The following is a 13264-nucleotide window of genomic DNA, read 5'->3' as shown; positions in this document are numbered from 1 at the left end:
ACGACACCTCACACACTCGGGGATCTACCCAAGCCGGCCCCACATGGGGTCGCGGCCCCTCAAAAGGGGCCGAACGGTCCAACGCGTTTCCAGCGTCTTCCCTTACCAACCCTGGAGAAGGGACCCTCTCCACGTCCCCGACCGGGGAGGCCTGTCCCGAGGAAGAAGAAGAAGAGGAAGAAGACGAAGAAGAAGACGAACAAGCAGGGGGAGACTCGGCAAGAGCAGACATGACTAACCTTGAGACGAACGAGGAAAGCAACAAAGAGCGGTCGGATTAATTCGAGGTGTCGGAGCTCAAACGAAGATAACGCGTGAAACACCACTATTCCCAGCCTCTATTTATAGCCCGGGAGGACCTCGGAATCCCAAACGTCGCAAGAACCTCAACCGTTGGATTCGCTTGATCCAACGGTTCGCATCGCTTGGCACCCAGAAAAACCCCTCATTAATGCGCGTCACGTAAATCTCTCAGACGCCCCCAAACATCACTTCACTCATCATTACACAATCCGTCCGAGACCCATTCTTCAGACTCTTCGGCTGTACCATCTCTCGAGCCTGGGAGGCAACTGTACCGGGATGACCGACCGGTCTATTGACCCGGTCAACCCATGCGTCAAGACCATACTTTAAGGTACGAGGTCGACCACGTGTCATATGTGGCCGACCGACATAAGGTGCTCAAGTCAAACCGTTGACCCAATTAGCAAAGGTCAACCCACGGTTAGGGAACGACCTAATCCAACCCTAATCGCTAAACAACCCCCTAATCCGGCCCAACAGCAAGGGCCCATCAAGGTAATATAAATATCACGCATTCCAAGGAAGATGGTACGTCATTATCTACAGTATTCTAACCAGCCGAATACGATACCCCACTGGGAGTGCCATCTGCAGGTACCCCACCAGCCTGAGGAGTCGTTCAGCAAGAAGGACCGGAGGAGAAAGTGAGACACGACCGACCGAGTGACATCCGAAGACAATAGTTCTCCCAGTCCCCAACCTAGTTCGAGAACATATTCTATTTATGATTTTCAACGTACTACCTGCTAAAAACACAACCCATATTTACATTGAAAATATGGAAACATGTTGAAGTATTTGACTCTATGAATTTGTTCAAGTGTAGTTTTGAAGGATGGTGCAGTGAGATAAGTGCAGAGAAAATAGAAAGTGATTATGCTATGACTGTTACTAATGAATCTGCAGTCATGCATTAAATGTTACCTAAGGAATGGTTTATCTGCGCAGAATTTTGGAAGAATTCTCTGTATTTTCGTTTTAGAAATTGTGACAACTTTTTTCTTAAAATTTAGTTTGATCATTAATATTTGATTAGTTAATACATGTGCAAACGAGTTTGGCATGAAAGCAAAAATGGAGATGAACGCACTTAACGGATGGTGACATGAATTTCAAAGTTTCTCATATCTGTAGAGAAAATGTGAATGTTTATAATAAGTTATTATTTTTTTGGTATTATCTAGTGTCTCCTTTCTTGTATTAGGTTGGACTTTTTTTATTACATGTTTCAATATTTCTCATTCTCATAAGGCGTTTTTTTTTATATGAGATGGTTCCTATGTTGTAAACTTTGGTTTTTCTTTTTCATGATATGTTTCATTCTAGGACATGTTAAAATCTATTTTTTTTTATAAAAAGTTTTTATATTAGGTATCATTACGTAACTAAAGTAACAACAATCATTTATATGAAAAATATTATTAAAATAAGAAAAAAATACAAAAATATGGAAGGACTAGACCAAAACTCATATGTTAACAAAAACGATATATATATATATATATATAAACTATACCTATTAATAAAGAATTTAAGAACAGACTAGATAGAAACCTATTATACTAATGAAAGGATTCTTTATGAATAAATCTTAAATTAGTGAGTAACTCCAAACCTGATTTTTCCACAGTAATCAAGACAAATATTCCATCGATTACGAAACATCCAAGAAACATTTGTCTTAATAGTAAACGCAACACAAACCAAGACAGAGTCACATTCCAGCCAGACATTAGTAAGTTTCAACTTTTGACCTTCCTCCAAAGTATATATAACTCCATGAAATTCAACAACCAAAACAGTCTGAACGTCAAGAAACGCATAGAAAACTCTAATAAACTCTCCCATACTTCCACGTAAATACCTCCACTAATATGAGTTTTTCAAAAATAAAACTATATTTTAACCACAATTTTATTGTAAAAGTTTTTAATCGTGATTTCATTAAATTAAAATTAAGAAATTGTGTATTTTAAATAGAACTATTTTTTTTGTGTCATTTTTGGAAAATATCCTCTTTTGATATTTTAAAAAAAAGTCTCCTTTCCTCAAAGTAGTTTTTTTCAACAAATTATAAGAATAACAAATATTTAATTTAATATAGTAAAAAAAAAAAGAAGTTTCTGTCTAAAAGGAAGTTAACGGTCTACACGAGTACGAACCCCGCTCACGCGAGAGTATAAATATTGCGTCACCATGGCGCCTAACTAAATTTCAATTTCACACTCAACTGGAACGTCACTTGCAGAGCGTAGTGTGGAAGAGAAGAGAAACGCTCGAACACTTCACTGACATTTTCTAGGGTTCCATTTCGATCTTCGCTATGCAGAAGAAGCTAGGATTCCCAATCTCCAAGAGTCTGGACCAATTCAAATCGTTGTACGGTTCCATTTCGGGAACTTCAAAGCCATTATCTGCGCGTCCTTCTGTGGATTCCATTTCATCGGGAAGTTTTGCAAACCTGAAGCTCACCGCAGGTTTTGAACGCAATTTCACTTTAATTATGTGATTTTTGATATATTTTCCTCCTTATTCGGGAACGAAGATTATGTCCGAAATTCTTATGGTAACGTAGCCATGCATCTTCGAGTTCTTCATTTGCAGAGAAATTGGTGAAAGAGCAAGCTTCGGTGAAGACTGATCTTGAAAATGCGGTATGATGATACTTCCTTTGTGATTGAGCTTCTGTGAGGCGAAGATTGCGCGCACGTTAATTAAAGTGTATTATGGTTAGGGTTTCGTATTCGATGTTTTATTGAAATGTTGTTACTTAATTGCTGTTCCTCGGCAGAATGCTAAGCTTAAGAAGTCGCAGGAGTGTATGAATACATTGGAAGAAAAATTGCAGAATGCTTTAAACGAAAATGCCAAGCTCAAGGTCAAGCAGAAGGAAGAGGAGAAACTGTGGAAGGGATTGGAGTCTAAGTTCTCTTCTACTAAGACTTTCTGTGATCAACTTACTGAGACTTTACAGAAGTTGGCTGGTCTAGTTCAGGATGGTATGAATATTCAAGTTCCCTATGTTTACTATTTTTTTTTCCATTTGATTTTTCTTTTAATTAGTCTATCGGTTCATCTTGCTGATATAGCCGAAAAAGATAAGGAGACATTGGAAAATAAACTGTCAGCAAGTTCAGAAGCTCTTGATAGCTTGAATAAACAAATGGATGGTTTGTCTTTGAAGCTAGATTCTGCACAGGAAACAATTAGAACCCGTAAGTTCTTTTAAGTTTAAAACTTCCGTAAAAAAATTGAATTGAAACATAACTTGGTTCGATTTGTTACCGTAACATATGGTTATCCCTATTATAGGTGATAACGAGCTAGAGAAGCTCAAACTTGCTTCAGAAGAAAAAGAGAAATTTCACAGAGATGATCTTTGCAGAGTTGCCAATGTTGTACAAGAGAAAGGTGAGGATTATGTTGCAAATTGCAATTGCTTAGAATATAATCGGCTATGTTTAATGTTATATCTCTTGGGATGTAGGATTCATGAATTATATTGAAACGATTTCAGATGAGGTTGGTCATTACTAAACGTATTTTGGTTCTCCATGGTCATGAGTTCAGTTTATGTATCTATTTTTGTTTGTTGTGTACTGTTTAGGTCATATTTGAAATTGGAAAGTTGCATACTGCAAAGTATCAATAAATTAGTCTTCCTGGTTTGCATGTTTTGTGCTTAATGATCTTATTTGGTACTTGTACTTAGCTCTCAGTCTTCAATGTTCTTGATTTCTTGGAATTGGTACTGTCACTTATGTAGCTAACCTAAGGTTCCATTGCCACCTTTTGGTAATCAGTACACGAATTGGCAGAAGTTGTAATAATCTTCCATTTGACTACCATTTCAAACCAAGGTGTGTCGGTATGTCAGGGGAATAAAGAAACATTTGGCCTTGCTTATTTAAGGTAAGGGTAATTGCACTTGGAGCTAGTAATAAGTTAAGAGGTATAAATCAAATCTATGGCTAGACTTCTACTTTTGTACTAAAAGGAAGACTAGACTTCTATTCTGTTTGTCTTGCTATATCCTTTTTTTTATATATATTATAAACTTAACAACTAATTCAATTATTAGCCGGACCTTTCAGCTTCCTGTCTATTGCTATTGAGAAAAACTTAAGTCCAACATTGACTAGAGATAGTACTAAGATACACTACATAAGTGAGACAATCTTTATCTTATAAGCTAGTTTTGTTAAGTTGGGTTATACCTAAACAATTATGCAAGATAATATCCGAGCTTATCCTGAATCCACTAAAAGGATCATTCATCATTTTATATACGTAACTCAATAGTGATGTATATAAGTGGGGGAATCCTTACCTTACAAGCCAATTTGGCTTGTAAGGTTGAGTCAATTTTAAATCACTTTGTAAGAATTGCATAGATTTTGAACAAAGATACTATAATAATGATTTGTAATGTATACTATTATATGAAGTAACACATTTCATGGATGTTGAAGAATGGAAATCATTACAAAGTAACGCACTTCGTAATAATTGCACAGATTTTTAACAAAAATACTAGAATAATGATTTTTAATGTGTACTATTATATGCAGAAACACATTTATTGATGTTGAAGAATCGAAATCATTACATATTTGAGACAGAAAAAGCCATACAATACCTCTCTTTAAATGATTATAACAATGATTTAAAACCATACATGCTCTTACTGTGGGTGAACCACGGGCATAGGCAGATGTAGGAAGGGGTGAGTGTGAGCCTCAGTTGCTGCCTCTTAAATTTTTTGCTAAATGTGTGATTGTATGTGTGTATTTTATCCAAAAAAAAAAAAACACACTATTGTAATTATTATAATGAGGAGCTCAAAAGGGTAAATACTTCAGGATAGAAATCTTGTGGTAGTGACAGATAAGTTTAGATACATACATATACATATATATATATACATATATATATATACATATACATATATATATATACATATACATATATATATATATATACATATACATATATATATATATATACATATACATATATATATATACATATATATATATATATATATATTCATGTTGGACACTATACAAGTGCTTTGAATATTTTAAATGCATTTTTGTCACTATCATGTCTACAATAACTGATACTTGTTTTTTAAAATATGAATTGTCTATTGTGAAATCAATTCGTATATTATGTTAATTTTAGTGTAATTTTATATGTTGCATTATAGTCATGTCCAATGATTTTTAACCTTTGTCATTTCTTTATCTCCAAGTCGTATCTTAACCATATTTTGTGTTGCATCCATAATTATTGGTCAAAGTTTATTTACTTTCTACCCCTACCTTTGTCTTTCTCTGGATCTACCACTGGCCACAAGTAACTAATTGCTTAATGCACAAAGTCTACTCAACAGCTTCTATATTATATATCTTGATAGTCCGTCAAGGTAGAACCTTCCTATGCTTTCCAAACGAAAATGATTAAAAGAGATATTAAAGTAAGTTCTATTTCTGTTTGACTGAGAAGATACTGATAATATTTAACATAACATTATTTGATTTTTCATGGAAGATTGTCTTTGAGATACTAAATAGCTTTATTCTCACCTTATACATGGGCTAGTAATTTGTCTTTAGTATCACATCAAATTCATGCAATTTCAGGTTATTAGGTCTCACTTTTTTTTCTTTTCCTAGCTAAATCCTTATAATTCTCAACAGAGTAGATGTCCTGTATCTTAACTTGCTACTAATTTGAATTGTTGTATGGAAATTCACTTTGTTTGCAGATAATATGATAAGGAATTTAGAAGAAATGTTAACATCTAGTAGATTGGCTACAGAGAATTTGAACTCAAATTTGGAAGATGTTCACCTTCAGTTAAAAGTTAAAGAAGATGAAATTATGCATCACATAACCAGTCAAGAGAAATTGGAGAAGGAAAAGAGTGATCTTCAATTGTTGAATGCTGGGCTTGAAGAAAAGCATGACATGTCACTTCAGGAAATTGAAAATCTTAAAGAAACACTTCAGTCATTGGCTGCACATTTGTCAAATTTAGACAAAGAAAGCCTGAATCTTTTGAGCAAGTTTGATGAAATGAATTTACTCTATGCTTCTTGCTTCCAGTTGGTTCAGAAGGAGAGAGAAACTTTCTCAAAACATGCTCAATACCTGTATAGTGAGCTTAATAATAAATTTGTGGTCTTGGAATTAGAAAAGAATGCAACTCAAATGAAAAATCTTGAGTTAAGCAAAACTGTGGATGAACTTCAGAAAGTTCAAGAATCTACTGTAGCCCAACTTACGGAGGACTCTCGATTAGCTGCTGAGAGAATTCAAAGTTTGGTGTCAGAAACTGAGACTTTAATCTCAAAAAAGAAAGAAGCAGAGGTATTAATTTCCAAATTAGAAGAGAAAGCTGAATGTCTGTTAGAAAGTTCTAGATCATCAGACAACCACGTGGTATGAAAGTTAATCTGCTTTAATTAATTTCCTATTGACATACACTGTCGAGTTCTTTATTGAGGTATCTAATGCTTTGCAGCAAGACTTGCTGCTGAAGGTTTCAGCATTAGAGACTGAAAGCAAAGAAAACACAGGAAGACTGCAGGCAGAGATATTGAAGAAATCAGAGGAAATAGATACTTTGCAAAAGGAGAGAATAAAACTAGAGCAGCATGCCGATTCTCTTGATCAAGAAGTAATCCAGCTTCATAGTGTCCTGGAGGAAAAGGAACAGCGTGTTTTACAGCATAAGGAACAGGAAAAGAAGCTAGAAGATCAAATCACAGAGGTTTTGGAGCAAACATATAGTGCAAATTGCCTGTTCCTAACGGGTTTTTGTGTATTATTTAAGTTTTTTGGATGACTTTGCAGAACATATCATTATTGAATGCTGTTGAAAGCAAACTTTCAGAAGCTAGAAAGCAATATGATCAAATGGTAGAGAATAAACAGTTAGAACTATCAAGGCATTTGAAAGAAATATCTCAGAGAAATGATCAGGTCTTGTACATATAGCTGGCTAGCTACTATTGGTTCTTGACGTATAGTGCCCTAACTTCAGATGAAATCTTCATTATCTGAACAGGCTATCAATGAAATTAAGAGGAAGTATGAATTGGAGAAGATGGAAATTGTCAATATGGAAAAAGACAAGGTTTGATATGATATCCTGGCATCTGTAACATTTTATTTCCATTAACTTGTTTCTAACCAATTTTAACCTTCAGACAGACAAAACTATTGCCGAAATTGAGGGAAGGTGTGATAAAAAACTTGCAGAATGCAACGAAGAATCAAAGCAGCAGTTGATGCGCATTCAGGAGGAACACACGGTGCTGGTAAGCATAGAAAAGTGTTATTGGTTACTTAGAAGTAATCTGGCATAGCATTTTCTATTAGATGAGATTATAAGTGGTCTGATTTGCCTTTGGTTACACTTTTAATTACTTTATGATCTGATTAGTTAAAAATCCACTTTTAAAATAAAGTTATTGCTGAGTAAAATAATAATTTAACAACTTTTCAAGTGACAACATAAGGACCTTTTTTTTTTACTTCCAAAGAGTAATGGGACAACTTTGGATGGATGACCAATTTGGATATTCACTCAAAAAAACAAATCATTCATGTATCTTGAACATTGCTTTTTAAATAATCGGTCCATGATAGTAACATGAAATCTGTTAAGCAAAAGTATCAAAGTTTTTCAAGTGATAATTTAAATTGGTCTAAGTAGGTTAGTTTTTTACTATTACAGCCCTATACCTTTCTTTAAACGGGTATGTACCTCTTGTGAGTTGTGGGAATGTAATTGTATCATTACTTTTCTTTTTTATGAAATTTGATTAATTTAAAGTTGAAAAAATTCCAGGCAACCGGTCACTTGATTTCCTGCTCAATTTACAGGTTACTCAAATGCGGGAGGAGCATGACAAGAGGCAACTAAGTCTCATAGCTGAACACGATGTACAGCTACAGCGTACCCAACTGCAGGCCGAAAAAGAACTGAGAGAGGTGCGACACACCCACACACGTTTGACAAATCAGATTTGTATACAAAATTCTTCACCTATTGATACTTTAATGTAGAAAACAATGTTTATGAGGAATGATCATGAAGCTCAGATTAAAGCATTGAGGTGTGAACTTGAAGATGAGTGTCGGAAGCTGGAAGAGGAGTTGCATCTTCAAAAATCCAAAGTATGGAATACCTGATATAATAAATTTATTTCATCTCATAATTTTATAATTAATATTTTTTGGGGTATATGGTAGGAAGACAGGCAAAGGGCTTTGTTGCAGTTGCAGTGGAAAGTGATGAGTGACAAACCCAAAGAGGACCAAGAAGTGAATTCAAAACAGGTTGATTTATGATTCAGTCTTTTTGTCTGTGTCGCTGCCAAATAGATGTCATATTTGTTAGTTTTCAAGTTTTGGATGCCTTTGGTTTGACATTAGATTTATCCTTTGGTAAGCATAATTGGGGAAGTGAGAGGACATTGCTCGTATAACATTTTAACCTAAAATTTCTTCTTTAATATTCTTTCAACCCAAGCATATGAATTGTGAACCTAAATACACCGCAGGTTGATGCAAATAAACACCCACTGGTTCACATGCATTTTCTTCGTGGTAATATTATCACTTATGAAATAGGCATAATCTTGTTACGGAAAGCATAACTAATTTGTAACGACTCTTACTGACATGCTTTTAGATAGATTTAATTGGCACAGTTCCATGTAGGATAGCTGTTTTAAAATTGAAGTTAGAAAACATTTTAATGACGATTTTGCTCTTCACAAAGGGAAGGGAAGACAGAGGCTTCATGTAGTTGGAGCAGAAATAATGTGTGGATGCTTTTAAATTATAGACATTGGTTTGGTTGTGATTTGGTATATTTTACTGAAATCATGAGTCATTTCAAGCTCCTTACTCTCTTAAAGATGAACGTTATAGAAAGTATCAATACACTTACTATTTAGTGGTTTCATGAGTATAAGGGTATTCCAATTGCAATTTCTTTTTACTCTGATATCGTATGTTCTTAAAAGTTCTCCTGAAAGGTGGTTTACGAGTGATTAAGATACCTAAGCAATTCTATTCGTGTGAAATGTCATGAACGTATGAATATGATGATAATCTGGTAGATAAGTGTTAGAATACATTAGCCTAGTGAATGTAATCAACCTTTATAATTAATTTCAGTTGAATTTGAAAAATTAAAATAATTCTTTTTACATGATAGGATTACTCCATTTCATCAATTAAGAGAAGGAGTTCTTGTGGTGGCAAAAGAAATCTGCAGCATGACGTAGTAAGAACGAAATTCTAGAAAAGAAATTTTACTTTTTCCTTCCTTCATAACAGGTTATTGTTATGTTCTCACCAAGTCACCTGATATTCTTGGTCTTTCCTCTCTTTTCACAGGACTCTCCTTACTTTGAAGCAGCACAAACACCAGTACCAAAGTTGTTGAAAAAAGTGGACAACATTAAAACAGGAAGTGCAGTGAATATTCCTAAGAGTCATAGAAAGGTGACTTTCTTTACTATGAATTAACGGCCAAGAGGAGGCTTATATTGCAGCAATTACATAGCAAACGATTAGTATTTCAGGGATCTTAATTCGTGACCTGGAAAGATAGTAGAAGTAAATAACTTATGATATGTGGCAATTACCTTGGCTACTTAACTGAATTATAGCAGGTAACTCGCCATGAATATGAAGTTGAGACTTCTAATGGAAGAAAAATCACAAAGAAAAGAAAAACAAGAAGTACTGTCATGTTTGAGGCATGTATTTATTTTCCTCTAAATTCTATTAACCATATATAGTCGTGTGTCTGTGAATATGATTACACGCATCAATGTGTGTAGATTTCTTACATCTCTGTTAATATGGAATCTCTTGTTATTGTCAGGATTCTAGAAATCGAAAGATAAATACACCAAAAGTAAATACTCCTCGAAGTGTTGTTAAGGTAACCAACTCAGATAAAACTTCTTTTTTACTTGAATGTCATGCATAGTTTGTACTTCGCATTATTTCTTTAAAATATAAAGGAGCAAAGTTATCAAACTTCAACATTTTATTACATGTTTGATTTTGTGGTAAGCTCATGGTGAATCACCTTCCTTTTATAGAAAGCGTGTTGATCCAAATTTGTAATATTTCATCACTTGATAAAAACCATGTTAGGGTTGAAAGGGTTGAAGCAACAGGTAGGCTGTTCTAGTTTCATCCAGAGTCATATTTACCTTAACGATGGTTGCATTTTCTGTAATTTTCCCTCCTTATCTACTTTGTGCGTGTTGCGTCTCTTCTTGGCTCCCTCTCCTGGATGGTCATATTCTTGCTGTAGTATCTTTTAAACCTTTCTTTTATGTTTTGACCTCGGATTTCTAGCCAAAAATTATTTTATGCGGAGGAAGTGATATCTACATATCCCTTATCTTTTCGTCCTTCACTTTTTGTTGGCGTGGTTAAAAAATTCTCTAGGTAGCTTGTGGAGATGCATTTCTTGGAGTGGCTGAAAAAAATCTCTTTGCTGATAACTTATTAATTTAGTTTTTTAAAATATTATGAATATATTTTATGTTTAATTTTAATAATTAACATGAAGTGAGAAAATACTACGGTAAAAGTTAAATATTTTAATGTATATGTCAAAGTAGCTAATTATATTTGAATATATACGTGAACTTTTAAATCCATTTTGGTAATTACATATTCAAAATCAATTTTTAGTGAAAGTACTTAAACAATATTCTTTGCAAAAATCGGTCTTCTAATGCACGTTGTTATCCAAACAAAAATCAGGTTATTTCAAACTCAATTTTAACCTCAATTAGCTTTTGCAAAACCCCATTCATAAATGCACTTAATCTTCATTATTACACTATCCTTATGATACCAGAAATGATAATGGTAGGAGCTAATATGATCTTATTACTTTAAAGATTTTTTTTATAATCTAGTTACTATTATTTAATTGAGTGCTTTCCGTGGTGATTACCTAATGTTGAAACTATTTATCTTTTCTCAGTAAATTGCTAGATTTGTAATTGGTTATGTAAGAATCTTTTGCTATTTATTGAGTTATTTCATCAAATTCTACTGATATAGTATAATTAAAAGCGAGGAAGGGTTTGTGCTGAAAGATTATTTTTCCCCTTTTGTTTCTAAAAGAATATAAGACAAACTGATGGGATAATAATCCTTGTACAATTGTTTGTGGGGACAAGTTTTTGCATGTGGTATGTGCTCTTTCCTGGTGTGCTATAGTAATACTCTATGATTTTTCCTTTAACATTTCATTAATGCAGAGTATCAAAGGAGTAGGACATACTAATCCTTCAAATATAGGTGATTTGTTTTCAGAAGGGTCTCTTAATCCTTATGCAGATGATCCCTATGCATTTGATTAGAGGTATTTACAATCAGTTACTGACTTACTGGAATCCTAATTTTATTTCCTTTGAAAATATGATGCTTCCTCCTACTAAAAGCTATGAAAGAAGTACTGAAGCCTTTTCGGATCTTCCTAATTCTGTCTCGGTGATGCGGTGCTTTTACATAGATAAATTTAAGATAGAGTCCTTGCTATTGCTTACTAAAAACTGTTTCTGAAATTTTTATAATTTGTTGTCTCAGACTCAGCTATAGCCTCTGCCAGGGAATAAATACCTCCTTGAATTCGAGTAATAACAACCCATTGTTACTTGGTTGGGTCCCTTTTGTTCTTTATCTGTTACACTTTCCGTCTCCCAGAAACCTAGAACGATATTGGATATTTGATGGCAGTATATCTGCGGAAACATGTGCATTCTATGTCCTATGATGTTGAATAACCACACGATGAATTAGTCATTGATGAACAAGAAATTTTTTATAAGACTGATGTTCTAGGAGCAACTGCATATTTGTGTTACATTATGCAAATCACATCTTCCTGAAATGTCGATTTCCGGAAAATTAGCTAATGCATTAAGATACTAGGCTTTCTTTTGGTTCATACAAATATAGTGTTCTTCAGTGACCGTCCCTGTTTACTTGATGATTGCGTTATGATTTTCAGTTGGGCATGGACTGCTATTTTCTTAAATGCCATTGTGCCATATAAGTTATAGATGAAGATACAATTTTATTGAACCTGAAAAATAGACAAGATGGGTTGAAATTTAGCAATGCTATCATAGTTTCTTAGTATTGTTGAGGTTGACAGATCTGATGTCTTACCGGTTATTTCTGCTGGTTTGAATCTACAGCTGCCGATGATAGAATAATAGATAGCTGGTCAACACAAGTTATTTGACAAGATTTAGTTTCCCATGTAATTTGTTAATTCAAAGAATTATAGCTGTTTGCTGGTTTGCTGTATATACCTTCGGTCTGTATTGAAAAGGCCTGTAGATGGTTTTGTAATTGGAAATGAAAAACGTCACTTCAAGAACATTTTCATGATATGGAACATGACTGTATTGCACTGGCAGGGGTTGTAAATATTATTTTTTTTACGTGAAAAAAGAGAGAGGATGACATTCTGTTCGGCAATAAGGAGTTTACTGGGTAATTGAGTTTTTTTACCCATTTAGGGTTTTTCAGCCACTTCTTATCTTTTCTACAACTATGCTTTTTTATTTATTTATCTTTTAAACTCTTTTTTCCAACTTATTAAAGTTTGAGCTAAAGTGAAAGATGTTAGAATGTCAATTAATAAAGTGAAAATTGTAACAGATCAAGTAAACTTCTCAGACTTTAACATCTTTCTAGTTTAATCTAAACTTCAAAGAATTTAGAGATAAAAAACAACTTAATAAAAATACAATGATAGTTTAAAGAATTATGTACCATCATTTCCTCATAGATTATTGTATAGAGTAACATTGTTGATTTCTAATTAGATGAGAATATAAACACATCAAAAGTAAAACAATGCTGGGAGGAGAGTTGGGGGGAATGA

General features: G+C 34.0%; 1 protein-coding gene across 5 annotated transcripts; it reads left to right on the top strand.

Moving 5' to 3' along the window:
- The first annotated feature begins 2515 nt into the window (after nt 1–2515).
- Nucleotides 2516–12793, top strand: LOC137826562 (synaptonemal complex protein 1-like). Of its 5 annotated transcripts, none has more exons than XM_068632567.1 (19): nt 2516–2783; nt 2911–2960; nt 3098–3305; nt 3396–3521; nt 3619–3717; nt 6080–6756; nt 6839–7087; nt 7171–7299; nt 7385–7453; nt 7527–7637; nt 8206–8313; nt 8389–8499; nt 8575–8661; nt 9548–9616; nt 9730–9837; nt 10008–10094; nt 10223–10282; nt 11668–11731; nt 12570–12793. In XM_068632567.1, the coding sequence occupies exons 1-19, from the start codon at nt 2630–2632 to the stop codon at nt 12614–12616; spliced, it is 2613 nt and encodes an 870-aa protein (XP_068488668.1). In that variant the 5' UTR covers nt 2516–2629; the 3' UTR covers nt 12617–12793. The 5 variants fall into 5 exon arrangements, with proteins under 5 accessions (XP_068488668.1, XP_068488670.1, XP_068488667.1 ...); XM_068632569.1 differs by having other exon boundaries at nt 11628–11731; XM_068632566.1 differs by having other exon boundaries at nt 10005–10094.
- Nucleotides 12794–13264: the final 471 nt, after the last annotated feature.

The sequence above is a fragment of the Phaseolus vulgaris genome, chromosome 8 (genome assembly GCF_000499845.2).
Source record: "Phaseolus vulgaris cultivar G19833 chromosome 8, P. vulgaris v2.0, whole genome shotgun sequence".
NCBI lineage: Eukaryota > Viridiplantae > Streptophyta > Magnoliopsida > Fabales > Fabaceae > Phaseolus > Phaseolus vulgaris.
Note: the sequence above shows the minus strand (reverse complement) of the source record. Positions and strands in the feature narration are given on the sequence as shown.

Excerpts from the sequence above, each read along its gene's own strand:
- LOC137826562 (XM_068632566.1), top strand. The coding sequence starts at position 2,630 with ATGCAGAAGAAGCTAGGATTCCCAATCTCCAAGAGTCTGGACCAATTC. Across the intron at positions 3,306-3,395 it reads GGCTGGTCTAGTTCAGGATG|CCGAAAAAGATAAGGAGACA; the intron begins GTATGAATATTC and ends TTGCTGATATAG. Across the intron at positions 8,500-8,574 it reads TGCATCTTCAAAAATCCAAA|GAAGACAGGCAAAGGGCTTT; the intron begins GTATGGAATACC and ends GGTATATGGTAG.